This window comes from Numida meleagris, unplaced genomic scaffold, assembly GCF_002078875.1.
Source record: "Numida meleagris isolate 19003 breed g44 Domestic line unplaced genomic scaffold, NumMel1.0 unplaced_Scaffold272, whole genome shotgun sequence".
Taxonomy (NCBI): domain Eukaryota; kingdom Metazoa; phylum Chordata; class Aves; order Galliformes; family Numididae; genus Numida; species Numida meleagris.
The window spans coordinates 198,192-213,324 of NW_018364530.1; the positions used below are offsets into that span (position 1 = coordinate 198,192).

At 61.3% G+C, this 15,133-nt stretch overlaps 1 protein-coding gene across 5 annotated transcripts in view; it reads left to right on the forward strand.

Moving 5' to 3' along the window:
* The first annotated feature begins 90 nt into the window (after window positions 1-90).
* SV2A (synaptic vesicle glycoprotein 2A) overlaps window positions 91-15,133 on the forward strand; it is a 19,947-nt gene continuing 4,904 nt past the window's right edge. Inside the window, exons 1-13 of one of the 5 annotated variants that reach the window (XM_021382704.1) lie at window positions 91-2,259; window positions 3,678-3,745; window positions 6,478-7,191; window positions 9,140-9,320; window positions 9,398-9,549; window positions 11,037-11,170; window positions 11,619-11,708; window positions 12,184-12,294; window positions 12,372-12,460; window positions 13,243-13,407; window positions 14,087-14,220; window positions 14,309-14,512; window positions 14,867-15,026. In XM_021382704.1, the coding sequence (XP_021238379.1) occupies window positions 6,612-7,191; window positions 9,140-9,320; window positions 9,398-9,549; window positions 11,037-11,170; window positions 11,619-11,708; window positions 12,184-12,294; window positions 12,372-12,460; window positions 13,243-13,407; window positions 14,087-14,220; window positions 14,309-14,512; window positions 14,867-15,026 (2,000 nt within the window). In that variant the 5' untranslated portion in view covers window positions 91-2,259; window positions 3,678-3,745; window positions 6,478-6,611. Of the gene's footprint in view, window positions 3,746-6,477; window positions 7,192-9,139; window positions 9,321-9,397; window positions 9,550-11,036; window positions 11,171-11,618; window positions 11,709-12,183; window positions 12,295-12,371; window positions 12,461-13,242; window positions 13,408-14,086; window positions 14,221-14,308; window positions 14,513-14,866; window positions 15,027-15,133 lie in introns of those variants that run through there. The other 4 variants (XM_021382701.1, XM_021382702.1, XM_021382703.1 and 1 more) reach the window with 4 other exon arrangements.

Sequence of the window (15,133 nt, forward strand, 5' to 3'; positions counted from 1 at the left end):
CTCTGGCCTGGCATGCAGCCGTGGGGACACCTGGGGTGCAGCCACACACAGCAGCTGATGCTGAGGCCGCCTGCCTGTCCCAGTGAGCTGCTGAATTTGGGGTAGTGCACCCAGACTCTGGTGGCTGACAGGCTCCATGTGGGCCGGCACACCCGCGGTGAGGAGCACAGACCACTGAGTCTGTTGTATCCTTAGATGCTGTCAACCCAGAGAGCCCAGTCAGATGGCCGGGACATTTGGAGAAGTAATTTGGGAAGGAAACCTGCTCTCCCGAGTCCTTGCCTAATGAGATCTCGTTTTGATGTTGTTCACAAGAATGGGAAGCCATTCTAGCTGTGGTTCTGGGAATGATATCAACTGGGGGGCAGCATGAGTTAAGCAGCTGGGGGAGGAGGCAGAGCGGGTCTGTTCTCCATGTGGTCTGTATACTTCCTGGGGCCAGGTTGCCAGCACTGCCCTGCCCCTCCTGATGGATTCGGTGACTTCGCACCATTGAGGCTGACAACTGGGGACGCGTAAAAGCTGAGTCTGTGGATGGAAAATTTGGCACCTTCCTCAGCAGCGGGGAAAGTGAGGAGGATGGAGGCTTGGCCTGCTGCAGAGCTCCGTTCAGGAAGGCGCAAGAGCCTGCTATGGGAGACAGGGAGAGAGGTGTTGGCTTTCTGTGCACGAGGCTTCAAATTCAAGTGATTCAGATGCACAGAAAGTAAGTATTTCCTGACGACTGGTTTCCTGGAGTTGTTGTGGCTCTGGGGAAGAACCAGAGGATATGGATGGGGATTGCTGTGCTTTTTACGAGCAGGCTTTGTCGGAGGGAGAGACTCCTTGGGAAACTGCCCTGCCCCTTCATTGCTCTGCAGAGGAGAAAGGATCTTGTTCTCGGCCTTGGTTTTACTCACTGCTGTTTTATTTTTATTTTAACTTCCTAGGGCTAAAATTGACCTTTAGCTTCAATCTCTGCTCACCCTTTTGGGCCAGAGAGAAAGAATGGTGCCACGCTTTGCTTTTGTCGTCATGGGGTGGTTTGGGAAGTGCCTGTGAGGTATGCAGAAACCCAGAGCCTGGCTGGGGAAATAGCAGAGCCCATCTACAAGCTCTGTTTCCCCTCTGCTGATGCTGCCTTTGGCACGTGAGTGACCACTGAAGGATCTGTGAGGCGAACTGGAAGGGCTCTGCGTTCATCTCAGTTGCGCTCTAATTATATTTTATCAGGGGCTGTAATAAAAGTAACATCTACACTGTTCTCACTCTCCTCCTAGCACAGACATGCATAAATCTAGCTTTCCTGGTTCGGGACTGGTGGAGGAGATCTGGGGCTCTGTACTGTGAACGATTTCCAACGCCACTCCTGCTCGCATCATTTCTTTCATAGAAAGTTGCCTGGGAGGCATCCAACCTGGAGCTGTTGCACCGCTCTGCTCTGATGGCAAAACTGCAGGAAGAGCGCGGCGCCCACGTCCTCGACCTCTGAGGCTCTGTGCTGGCTGCAGCTGGTGCACAACGTGATCAAGGGAAGTCATGGCACTGTTTGGCTGCGGTTCCTCCACCTGTGCTAGGAGGAGAGTGAGAGTGGCTTCACAGCGGCTGCATTAACGAGCTAAGCTGAAGTGGGAGGAGAAAATGGCTCAGGTGTAAATCAGCAGCAGATTGTGGCTGGTTAAGAGGGCAGGAGCTGCGAGGGGCTCTGCTGGGTGCTCTGAGCAGCTGGGCTGGGGGTGTTTTTCTTAAGAGACTCCTGAGGGGTGCAGTTTACATCATGCCCAGTGTTTGTCCTCATCTTCCCATGCACGTGGCTGTAGTTTGTCCTTTTCTGCTCTCGTGCCTGTGTTGGTGTACGTCCAGATGAGTAATAATGCTCCTTTAGGCACGGGGAAGGTGGGCGGAGTGCTGGAATCCCCTGCTGCAGGTGCTGGGTGCAGGGCAGGGCCTCAACACAGCAGAGAAGGCAACTCTGAAGCAGAACAAAGAGCAGAACAGCGCTGTGGGGTTTAATTTGTGGTGGATGGGGAGCCCAGCTGGAAGCTGCACTGCTCTCAGGAGCACCAAGTGGACGCGTGGAGTGCAGGGAGGGTCTCAGCACTGGGCTGGAGAGCTGAGGGCAGGGAAGAACTGGATGCCAAGCTCTGAGCGGACAAAGCCAAGCAGCTGAGAGAAACCCACAACAGCTCCAGCAATGAAAAGAAAAGCAGTCCTGGAATGGAAACGATCGTGCCAGGGAGAGGCAAACGGCCACCCATCGATCGGGCCTCAGTGCACGCTGTAAGCGCAACGCCTCGGTGCTGCAGCTGGGTCACCTTGCCAGCTCGTGTCCCGGTGCTGCCAGCGTCACCGCCCGGCAAGAGGGTGCTCCTCTCCAGAGCTGAGCAGAGTGCTGCTGGCTCTGCGGGAGCTCAGGCGCAGGACGTTGCACCCTCCCATTCGGTGCCATTTGCAGCACAGCCTCGGGTTTAATTTCGCAGCCACCTCAGCCTGCCTCTCTGGTTAAGCTGATGTGATGCATGCGTGTGTGCAGGGACTTCTATTTTAATGCTGTTGCTGGCAAAAAATAGATGCTTTCTCCCTCCAGGATAGGGAACAGCCGTGGTCTGGGCTGGGTGGGAAGGGATGGATAGGACCAGAGCCCCCTCCCCACTGTCTGCACGTTGGGGATTTGGGGGAGTCTGGCAGGGGTGAGTGGAAGATGGAGAGAGCTCTGCAGCTCGCCTTGGCCATGCTCAAGCTTTTTCAGTTGTGTTAGAGATCCCTAGCTCAGCCACAATGCATCATTGGGGGTTATTTCCAATGGGAGCTCAATTCTTTCCCAGCTCAGTCCTTCCCCACGCTGGTCCCGCTGCGTCCCAGCCCCAGGTCCCTGTCTCCAACCCCTGCTTGTGTGGTCTGAGAGTCTCTGCTGCCCCAGCACCAGTCTGGGGACTGTCTCCAACCCTTCCTGTGCCTGTGGCAGACTTCAGTCTCGTGTATGCCCACATCATTCCTCATCCTCTGCTTGAAGGAGGTCAGGGTCCTACTGGGCTCTGCTGATGGCTGTGGGGCTGAGCTCCGGGAGCTGAGGCTGGCTCAGCTCGTGGCACGTTGGGAACGCATCGCTCCATGTCCCCCCACCGCCCCAAAAAGCCATCGGAGGGCTCTGTGCCGTATCCTGATGGAGGGCCGAGCCTGGCCAGTCCAGGCGGAGAAAATCTGATCTGAAGCAATCGAAATTCACCCCTGAGGAGGATGTGACTCAGATCTGCCTGGCTGTGCTTCCATCTGCCCGCGGCCGTGGTGGGAGCAGGGGGAGAAGCTGCCAGAGCAGCTCTGAACGCCGTGAAACCCTTTTGCTCCGCACTGAACCCCCATTGTGGGGCCGGGACCCACTGCTCACACCCCACAGAGCTGTCCCCAGAGCATCTCCAGCACCACAGCCCCGACCCCAGGGGAGCTCCCGGCTCCCGGCAGAGCGTTGCATCCCTTCGGCTCTGCTACAACCAAAGGACCTGAGAGAGCCCCCCCTCACTGGTACCCCCCCCCCCCCCGCCCCGCTGTAGCACAGCCCTCCCCATCGCCTCCCTTCTCAGGCTGTCGCAATGGACTCTCCCAGCGCTTGGTGCGTGTGGCGGAGGCTGCAGCGCTGACGCCGGGCTGGTACCCGCGGGCTGCTCCTGCTGGATCCCCACGAGCATCCTTCCTCCTCGCAGCATCCTTCCTTCCCGGAGCATCCTTCCTCCTCGCAGCCAGCGCTGGAGCGGACCACGCACTGACACAGGTAAGGAGAGAGGAGGATGCCTCTATAAAGCATCCCCCCCTCCTCTCCCATCTGCTTTTAATTAGCATCCTCGGGGTTGCTGGCTGACGGATGGGGAGTTTGCCTTCTCCTTCCCATTGCTGTGGCCATTTTGTCCTGAAAATCCTTGCCTCTACCTCGCTCTGCCTTTCTCTGCGTGGCCGGGAGCCCCTCATTGCCGCTCAGCGCTGCGCACCGCAGGGATCGCATAATGAGGACGGATAACGATCCCGGCAGGTTTTGGGGAGGGGGAGCGCTGCAGCTCCCTGGGGTGGGGGGTGACCTTGGGCACTGGGGAGTGCCAACCCATCCCCATGTCGCCATATTCGTGGTGTTCTGTGGGAGGGCCAGAGGCTGCGGGGGGCCCTAATATAGGAACCCCCCGGGGGTTTGCGGCATGAGCAACGCGGGGCCACACCGATTGGGTGCTCAGCGGGAGGAAAGGGGTCCGGAGCCCCATAACCTTGTGCAGGGCCAGCAGTGGTGGCTGGGGCTGATGTCAGGGATGGGGTGGCTGAGCCTTTGTGCAGCCAGGAGAGCATTTTTGGGAACCCCCGCCTCTGCTCCCCATCTTGCTGGGCTGTGATCTGTGCCGTTTCTGCCTTCCTTGGGAAAGCAGAACCCTCATCCTAAAAGGATCCGCTGTCTGTGTGTGGTGGCCCGATGCTGCGTGGCCCCTGGCTGTGACCTTGCTCCCCGCAGGTGCTTGCCCCCCCCCCCCCCCCCCGTGCTTCCCGCTCCCTTTGCCGGATCCCAGTTGCCAAAATGCGTCACAGCCCCGTGGAAGCGGCCCCGCACCAGGTGACCTTGGTGGTGGTGAAGGCCGCAGACCGGCTCCTTCCAGGGCCGCTGGGATTCCACCCGAGGAGGGCAGCGGGTGATGAGGATTTGATGCCCGAGGATGGGGGGGTGAGATGGGGGGGGACATGTTGTGCCGCAGCGCCAGCACCGCACTGTCCCTGGGTGTCTGCACAGAGCCAGCGTGGGTTGGGTGCCCGCCCCGGGGGAGCGCTGTCGACAGCCCCGGATATTTTGGAAAGGCCAAATATAGCTCTACGCTGCGCCCCAGCCCCACTCTTACAGGGGGAGGGGAGGGGGGAAGACACGCCGTGACGGCTGCGTCCCTCTCCCTGCGGCACAACTCCTGAGTCGCTGCCACTGCTGCCTGGCGGGTTCGTGCTGCCAGAAGTAAAAATAGCCCATTTTGGTGGCGGGGGGGGGTCATGCTGGGTCAGCAGCGCCTGTCCCCGCTGGGGGCTGTGGGTCTGTCCCTGGCATGCACTGTGCCGGGCTCTCCAAGGGGCAGTGTGGGGTGTTCCCCATGGCCAGGTGGGGCTGTGGGATGGGACACCCCAGGATGGGGGCCCTTGGGATGTATACAGGCACCCCTTCTCCTCCCAAAACCCAGATGCAGTGTTGTGCAGAGTGCCCCTGGCTCTGCCTCAGGCTCTCAGCTTTGGCCAGGGACTCTGATGGAACGCACCTGCAGCCAAACCCCTTCTGGAAGCCTCCCTGGGGTGGGCACGTGTGGTACCTCTGGGCAGCTGGGTTGGAGCTGGGTGAGCCTGGACCCCCCGAGGGTCCCCCAACCCAAACCTCACTTTGCGCCCTGCCTGTGGACGGCCACCAATGCCGAGTGTTGGCGCTGCCCTGGAAGGTTTGGGGACCCCCGTGTCCCTGGGGGCTGGTTCCCTCGCTGTCCCTCTGGGGCACAGTGACAGTGCCGCTCCATCCTGCGTTTCCCGAAGCACCGGCGCTTTCTGGGGGCCTGCTGCTGTCCGAGTTCTCGGTGGTGACCCCGCAGTGTCTTCTGGCTTCCTTGTCCTCTGTCCCTCACGGCGTTGACCCCACAGGGCTGGCTGTCCCCAGGCCCTCGCTGTCACCGGCGCCCTGCCACCCTGGGGGCCACTGCGTGCCCTGCCGGGGCTATCACCCCCCCCCCGGGTCCCGTCCCAGCGCTGTGACCCCTCGGCCCGAGGTGCCGCGAGCAGAGGGCGGGCTCCTGTGTGGCCACACCCCCCGAAGCTCATTGGCTGAACTGCAGGGCCGTGCCCCTCCAGCCCCATTGATGCAGGTGGGGTGGCCACGCCCCCTGGGGCTCATTGGTTCGTGGCCCAGCCTCGTCTTCCCAGCCCCATTGAGCGGGTGGCGGGGCTTTTTTTTCTCAATGGCCTGGGCGGCCTGGTAGGGGGCTGCGGTGGGAACAGGGGCGTCCCCACGGCCTGGGGACGTTGGCTTGTCGGTGGGGGGCTGTGGGTCCGTTCTGGGGATCCCTCATCCCCATGAGACTCTTGGGGGCACAGATAGGGCTGGAGATGTGTCCCCCACGCTGGCTTTCCTCCTCCAAATGGAGGGGATGTGGGGAGGGCTCTGAGAGCTGCTGGAGTTGCTGTGTCCCTCCGCACCCCACCTCCCCAAGTCCCAGTTCCTATGTCCCTTTGTACCATATCTTCTCCCATTCCCCGTATTCCATGTGTCCCTCCAGATCCTAGCTGCTTACATTCCCCACGCCTGTGGGTGCTTGACCCTGCGCTGGGCTCTCGCTATGCCCGTGTCCCTGCAGCCTTACCGCGGGGCAGAGCTGCCCCCAAATCCCCCAGCTTCCATCCAAGTGCTGCACGCTGAGCCCCATGCTGGGCGTGCAGACCCTGGGGTGAGATGGGATGCAAGGACACCCCACCGTAACATGGGCGCCGTTGTGTCTGGGTCCCCAGGTGCGGGCCACGCGGATGGGTAGCGCCACTGCCCGGCCCCCCACATCCCACTGCAGCCCCTGGGCGTGAGGGCTCAGTCCTGACGCAGAGACCCCCCCCGAAGTCCCACGCCGCTGTCCCGTCCCAACATCACCATGGATGAAAGCTTCCGAGACCGGACGGCATTCATCCGTGGTGCCAAGGACATCGCCAAGGAGGTGAAGAAACATGCGGCCAAGAAGGTGAGCAAGGGCATGGACCGCGTGCAGGACGAGTACACCAAGCGCTCCTACAGCCGCTTCGAGGAGGAGGAGGACGACGAGGACTACGCGCCGCAGGACGGCTACTACCGGGGCAGCGAGGGGGCGGCTGAGGAGGAGGGGGCTTCCAGTGACGCCACTGAGGGGCACGATGAGGAGGATGAGATCTACGAGGGCGAGTACCAGGGCATCCCGCGGCAGGACTCGATGAAAGGCGGCGAGCGGCTGGGGGGTGAGGTGACCCCCGGGGCCTTCGATGACAGCGAGGGGCAGCGGCGCAAGGACAAGGAGGAGCTGGCGCAGCAGTACGAGCTCATCCTGCAGGAGTGCGGCCACGGGCGCTTCCAGTGGAGCCTCTACTTCGTGCTGGGACTGGCGCTGATGGCCGACGGCGTGGAGGTGTTCGTGGTGGGCTTCGTGCTGCCCAGCGCCGAGAAGGACATGTGCCTCTCCGACTCCAACAAGGGCATGCTGGGTGAGTGGGGAGAGGGGGCGGGTTGGGGTGGAGGGGACGCGGGTGTGGGGAGGTGGTCTGGGGTGTGGGGGGACACGTGGGCTAAGGGGGTCAGGAGCAAGTAGGGTACGGAGGGACACATGGGATATAGGGAGCGGGAGAAGTCACGGGGTGGAAGGACACGGGTGGGGACATGGGCAGGTGGAGTATGGAGGGACACACAGGGTATGGGGGACAGGAGCAGCTTGGGGGGTTTTGGGGGACAGAGGTGAGGGGACGTGTGCAGGCGGGGGTTATGGAGGAGTGCGGGTTTGGGGACGAGGGCAGAGAGGATATGGAGGACACGTGGGACATGGGGGATGTGGGCAGATACAGAATGGAGGGACGCAGGTGAGTGGACATGGGCAAGTGGGGTACGGAGGGACACACACGGTATGGGGGACATGAGCGGGCAGTGTATGGGGATGTGAGAAGACAGGATATGAAGGGACTCATGGGATATGGGGGACATGGACACATAGAGCATGGAGGGACGTAGATGTGGGGAAGATAAACAGATATGATGTGAAGGGACTCACGGGATATGGGGGACAGCAGCAGGTGGGAGGGTGCTGAGGGGCACAGATGAGAAGGTGGGGTACAGAGGGACACAAGTGTGGGGACGTGGGCAGTAGGGTACGGAGGGATACGTGGGATACTGGGGACGTGAGAAGATATGGCATAGAGGGACCATGCAAATGGGGCCGTGAGGAGTTAGGGTATGGAGGGACACTGGAGGGACACATGGGATGCAGGGGACAGGAGAAGATGTGGTATGTAGGAACACAGGTGTGGGGACATGGGCGGGTGGGGTATGGAGACACTCATTGGATATGGGGGACATGGACAGGAAGGGTATGGAGGGATAGGATACAGCTATGGGGACAGGAGCAGGTAGGGTGTGGAGGGACAGGTGGGCTGTGGGGGGCAGGAGCAGGAAGGGCAATATTGAGGGACACAGGTGAGGGGAACTGATAGGGAATGGAGACATGAGAAGATATGGAGGGACATATGGGATATGGGGAATGGGAGCAGGTAGGGTGTGGAGGGATGCAGGTGTGGGGGCACATGAGGAAAATGGGGGAGATAAAAGGACACAAGGTTATGGGGGGACATGAGCGTATAGGGGACAGTGTGGGACATGACATATGTGGGGCACGGGAGTGCATGCACGGACAGGGGAGTACAGAGGGGCACAGGGCTGTGAGGCACAGGTGGGTGCACACAGATAGATCTGTGGGAGGGGATGGGGGTCCCAGGAGGGGGCGGTGCGGAGGGGCATGGGATATGGGTGAACTTGAGAAGCTATAGGGGAATGTGAGGATCTGGGGGGCACAGAGGCACAGATGGAGGGGAGCACCGGAAGGGGAGCAGGAGCAACAGAGGGTGGTGACAGGGCCCCGACCCCTCCCTGTGGGTTGTGAGGGTCCAGGTGCAGCAGCCGATGGGCCGAGCACCGCAGCACGGCCCCGCAGTGCCTCGTGCCACCCCAGCCCTGCAGCCCCCGGCTTATCTCCGCGCTGCAGCCCGGCTTCTGCCCGCTGCTGATAAGGGGACGCTGGGGGGGCCGCGGGGGCTGTGTTGGCCGCACTGCAGCATGCTCCCCCCTTCTGTGTGGTGCCCCCCCTCCATCCCAGATTTTAATCCACCCCACTCCAAGACCTGGTAAATCAGCGCAGGGGTGGGGATGGATGTGGACAGTGGGGGGGCTCTGGGCTGGCACCCCGGGACCCATCTGGAGCTGGGGGGCCCCTCAGTCCCCCCCATCCCCCACAGCATCAGCAATGTGGTACAGGGGCACCCCTCCACCCCCCTATCCCCCATAGCATCACCGTTGTGGTACAGAGGCACCTCTCTGCACCCCCATCCCCACAGCATCAGCAATGTGGGTCCCTGGTACCCGGGGCTGACTCCGCTGTCCCCCCCCCAGGGCTCATCGTGTACCTGGGCATGATGGTGGGCGCGTTCCTGTGGGGCGGGCTGGCCGACCGCCTGGGCCGAAGGCAGTGCCTCCTCATCTCCCTCTCCGTCAACAGCGTCTTCGCCTTCTTCTCCTCCTTCGTCCAGGGCTACGGCACCTTCCTCTTCTGCAGGCTGCTCTCGGGCGTGGGGTAAGGGCACCCCACGGGGCCGTGTGCCGGTGTCCCCCTTTATCCCCCCCCTGATGCCCCTCTCTTTGCACCCCCAGCATCGGCGGTTCCATCCCCATCGTCTTCTCCTACTTCTCCGAGTTCCTGGCGCAGGAGAAGCGCGGCGAGCACCTGAGCTGGCTCTGCATGTTCTGGATGATCGGCGGCATCTACGCCTCCGCCATGGCCTGGGCCATCATCCCGCACTACGGTAAGGGGACGGCAACGCCGGGCATGCGCTGAGCTCTGCGGGGTCTCAGCCAGGTCACCATGCATGCACCGAGTTCTGTGAGATCTCAGCCCCCACTCTCGTACATGCACTGAGCTCTGCAGGGTCTCAGCCCCAGTCCTATGCATGCAACATGCTCTTGGGGTCTCAGGCCCTCTGCCATTCGTGCACTGAGTCTGTGGGGTCTCAGCCATGTCACCATGTGTGCCCCAAGCTCTGCGGGATCTCAGCTCCCACTGCTGTTGCATGCCCCGAGCTCTGTGGGGTCTCAGCCTCACTCCTATGCATGCCCTGAACTCTATGGGGTCTCAGCCCCACTTCTATGCATGTAGCAAGCTCTACAAGGTCTTAGCTGGGTCATCATGCATGCACTGAGCTCTGTGGGGTCTCAGCCCCCACTCTTATACATGCACTGAGCTCTGTGGGATCTCAGCCCCACCACCATGTGTGCACCGAGCTCTGTGGGGTGTCAGCCCCACTCCTATGCATACAATGAGCTCTTGGGGTCTCAGTCACTCTGCCATTTGTGCACCAAGTCTGGGGTTTCAGCTGAGTCATGATGTGTGCACTGAGTTCTGTGAGAACTCAGCCCCCACTCTTATACATGCGCTGAGCTCTGCGGGGTCTCAGCCCTAGTCCTATGCATGCAACGAGCTCTTGGGGTCTCAGGCCCTCTGCCATTCGTGCACCAAGTCTATGGGGTCTCAGCTGGGTCATCATGTGTGCCCCAAGTTCTGCGGGATCTCAGCCCCACCGCCATGTGTGCATCAAGCTCTGCAGGATCTCAGCCCTGCCACCATGTGTGCACCGAGCTCTGTGGGGTGTCAGCCCCACTCCTATGCATGCAACGAGCTCTTGGGGTTTCAGTCACTCTGCCTGTGCACTCTGAGTGCACCGAGTCTGTGGGGTTTCAGCTGGGCCATGATGCGTGCACCAAGCTCTGTGGGATCTGTGAGATCTCAGTCCCTCTGCCATGTGTGCACTGCGCTCCGTGGGGTCTCAGCCCAATCACCGTGCATGCACTGAGCTCTGCAGTTCTCAGCACAGCTACCATGTGCGCACTGAGCTCTGTGGGATCTCAGCCCCACCGCCATGCGTGCCTTGAGCTCTGCGGTGTCTCAGCTGGGTCACCATGCATGCACTGAGCTCTTCAAGGTATCAGTCCCTCTGCCATTCGTGCACCGAGCTCTGTGGGATCACAGCCACCCCACCATGCAGGCACTGAGCTCTGTGGGGTCTCAGCCCTGTCACCGTGTGTGTGCCATGCTCTGGTGGGTGTCAGCTGGGTCACCATGCATCCACCAAGCTCTGCATGGTCTCAGTCCTTCTGCCATACATGCACTGAGGTCTGTGGGGTCTCAGCCCTGTCACCATGCATGTACTGAGTTCTGCTGGGTCTCAGCCCCCACTGCCATGTATGCACCGAGCTCTGTGGGGTCTCAGCCCCGTGCCATGCCCTTTCCCCGCAGGCTGGAGCTTCCAGATGGGCTCGGCGTACCAGTTCCACAGCTGGAGGGTCTTCGTCCTGGTGTGCGCCTTTCCCTCTGTCTTCGCCATCGGAGCGCTGACCACCATGCCCGAGAGCCCCCGCTTCTTTCTGGAGGTCAGCAGGGCTGGGGGGCATGGCCATGTGTCCTGCCTAGGGCTGGGGGCTACAGGTGGGAGTGGGACCCCCAGATGGATGCTGGGAATGGGTCAGAGACCTCCAGGTGGCTGCTGGGGGTGGCAAAGGGACCCCCAAATGATGATGGTATTGGGGTAAGGGCCCACAGATGGATACGGGGGTTGGGGTTGGGACCCCAGGTGGGTGCTCACAGTGGGATAGGACCCTCAGGAGGTTGCTAGGGATGGAGCGGGGACCCCCGTAAAGGCGCTGGCAATGGGATAGGGACTCCCACATGAACATGAGGATGGGGCAGGAATCCCAGGTGGGTTCTGGGTGTGAGGGCAGGGACTCCATGAATGTGCTGGGGGTGGGGCAGTGCCCCCCAAATGGATACTGGGGGTGGGGCAGCGTCGGTCCCAGGGTGACCCCAGGCTCTGCCCTGCAGAACGGCAAGCACGACGAGGCCTGGATGGTGCTGAAGCAGGTCCACGACACCAACATGCGGGCCAAGGGGCACCCCGAGAGGGTCTTCTCGGTGAGGTCCAGCCCCCCACCACTGCTGCCACCAGCCCTTGTCCAGTGCCACCAGTCCCATCTGAATACCATCATCCCAGTGCCATCAGCCCCATCCTGATGCCATCAGTCCCATCTCAATGCCACCAGCCCTGTCCCAATGCCATCAGCCCTATCCCAGTGCCACCAGTCCCATCTGAATACCACCATATCAGTGCCATCAACCCTATATCAGTGCCACCAGTCCCATCTGAATACCACCTCACCAGTGCCACCAGTCCCGTCTGAATACCCCCATCTCAGTGCCACCACCCCCACCCCAGTGCCATAAGTCCCATACTGGTGCCACCCACCCCCATACCAGTGCATATCTCCCCATGCCCACTCCTGCCCCTGCCACCTCCCACCTCAGGGAGCAGCACTGCCTGGCAGGGGGGGGGTTCCCGGTGGGGTCCCTGTGACAGCGGGTGGGGAAACTGAGACATGGGCACCCACAGGTCACCCACATCAAGACCATCAAGCGGGAGGACGAGCTGATCGAGATCCAGGCGGACACGGGCGCATGGCACCGCCGCTGGCTGGTGCGCTGCCTCAGCCTCTCGCAGCAGGTATGGGGCCAGGTCCTGCCCCACAGCCGTGGGTCCCTCCCATGTCCCATTGTCCCACCTCTCATCCCGCCCTGCAGGTTTGGAGCAACTTCCAGCAGTGCTTCGCGCCCGAGTACCGCCGCATCACGCTGATGATGATGGCCGTGTGGTTCACCATGAGCTTCAGGTGGGGTCTGGGTCACCCCCTGGGATGGGGGCATTGGGGTGGGAATGGGAGCGATGGGATGGGGCTGGGATGGTGTTCTGGGGGCAATGGGATGGGTGCAGGAGCCATGGGTGGGAGTGGGAATGGATCTGGGGGCAATGGGATGGAGCTGATGGTACTGGTATGGAACTGCTGGTACTGGGATGGGGCTGGTGGCATTGGGATGGGACTGCTGGTACCAGTATGGAAGTGGGTGACACCAGTATGGGACTGCTGGCAGCTGAATTGGATGGGTGGCTCTGGGATGGGACTGGTGGTACTGGGATGGGGCTAATGGTGTTTGGATGAAGGCTCTGGGATGAGGTTGATGACACTGGGATGGGGCTGGTGATACTGGTATGGGGGCTGGGGGCACTGGGGTGAGGCTGATGGCACTGGGATGGGACTGGTGGTACCACTATGGGGGTGGGTGACACCAGCATGGTGCTGATGGGACTGGGATGAGGCTGGTGGCATTGGAACAGGGCTGGTGACCCCAGGATGGGATGGGTGGCTCTGGGATAGAGCTGGTGGTGCTGGGGTGGTGGTATTCAGATGGGACTGGTGGCACTGGTATGGGATTGGTGGCACTGGGCTGGGGCTGCTGGTAGTGGTATGGTGGTGGGTGGCAACAGCATGGGACTGATATTACTGGGAGGGGGCTGGTGGCACTGGGATGGGGGTGGGTGGCACCAGAACGGGGCTGGTGACACTGGGATGGAGATGGGTGCACGGTGCCGGGCTCAGCCCCTCTCACCCCACAGCTACTACGGGCTGACGGTGTGGTTCCCGGACATGATCAAGCACCTGCAGAACATCGACTACGCCTCGCGCACCAAGCTCTTCACCCGCGAGAAGGTCCGGCACTTCACCTTCAACTTCACCCTGGAGAACCAGATCCACCAGGGCGGGGAGTACTTCAATGACAAGTGGGTGGTGGGGCCACTGGGACGGACGGGGCTGGGGGCATTGAGATGGGACTGGGAGCATTTGGATGGGGCTGGGGGTACTGGGATGGGCATGGGGGCATTGGGACGAGGATGGGGACACTGAGACAGGACTGGGGGCACTGGGATGGAAACAGGAGCAGTGCGACAGTGCTGGGGGCTCTGGGATGGGGCTGGGGGTACCAGGACAGGGCTGGGGGCATTGAGATGGGGCCTGGGGCACTGGGATGGAAACAGGAGCAATGGGATGGGGCAGGGGGCATTGGGGCAGGGCTGGGGTACTGAGACAGAGCAGAGGGTGCTGGAATGGGGCTGTGGGCACTGGGATGGGGCTGGGGGTGTTGAGATGGGGCTGATGGTACCAGTATGGGGTGGGTGGCACTGGGATGGGGCTGGGAGCACTGGGATGGAAACAGGAGCAATGGAATGATACTGGGGGTGTTGAGATGGGGCTGATGGTACCAGTATGGGGTGGGTGGCACTGGGATGAGGCTGGGAGCACTGGGATGGAAACAGCAGCAATGGAATGATACTGGGGGTGCTGAGATGGGGCTGATCGTACCAGTATGGGGTGGGTGGCACTAGGACAGGACTGGTGGCATTGGGATGGGGTGGGTGGCGTCCACATGGGGCTGATGGCGCTGGCTGCCCCCCCGCCCAGGTTCATTGGGCTGAAGATGAAGTCGGTGATTTTTGAGGACTCGCTGTTCGAGGAGTGCTACTTCGAGGACATCACCTCCAGTAACACCTTCTTCAAGAACTGCACCTTCATCTCCACCATCTTCTACAACACAGGTTGGGGGGTTGGGGAGAAACGGGGCAGGAGAGGGAGGAAATGGGGGCAGGGAGGGCAGCCCCCAAAGCCCCCTCTGCCTCCCCCCAGACCTCTTCGAGTACAAGTTCATCAACAGCCGCGTGCTGAACAGCACCTTCCTGCACAACAAGGAGGGCTGCCAGCTGGACTTCAGCGATGACAACAATGCCTACATGATTTACTTCGTCAGCTTCCTCGGCACCCTGGCCGTGCTGCCCGGGAACATCGTCTCGGCGCTGCTCATGGACAAGATCGGCCGCCTCCGCATGCTGGGTGGGTGCTGCTGCCTCAGTGTGCCCCTCTGGTGCCTCAGTTTCCCCCCTCTCCTGCCTCAAGTTCCTCCTTTCCTCCGCTATTTTCCCCTCTCCTGCCTCAGTTTCCCCATATGTGCCTCAGTTTCCCTCTCTCCTCCCCCATTTTCCCCCCTCTCCTGCCTCCATTTCCCCCTTTCCTACCCTATTTTCCCCCTTTCCGTCCCACCGTCCCCCTCTGGTGCCTCAGTTTCCTCCCCCATTTTCCCCTCTCCTGCCTCAGTTTTCCTCTCTGCTGCCCCATTTTCCCCTCTCTCCTGTCCCAATTTCCCCCCCACTGCCTCAGTTCCCCCCCTGATGCTCTGTCCCCCCGCAGCCGGCTCCAGCGTGATGTCCTGTGTGAGCTGCTTCTTCCTCTCCTTTGGGAACAGTGAATCTGCCATGATCGCGCTGCTCTGCCTCTTCGGCGGCGTCAGCATTGCCTCCTGGAATGCCCTCGACGTGCTCACCGTGGAGCTCTACCCCTCCGACAAGAGGTGTGCGGGGCGCTGGGTGCAAGGTTTTGGGTTTCAGAAGCAAGGGTTTGGGGGCAGGATCCAAGGAGCGGGTGTAGGGTGCCAGGTTTTGGGCTTTGGATGCAAGG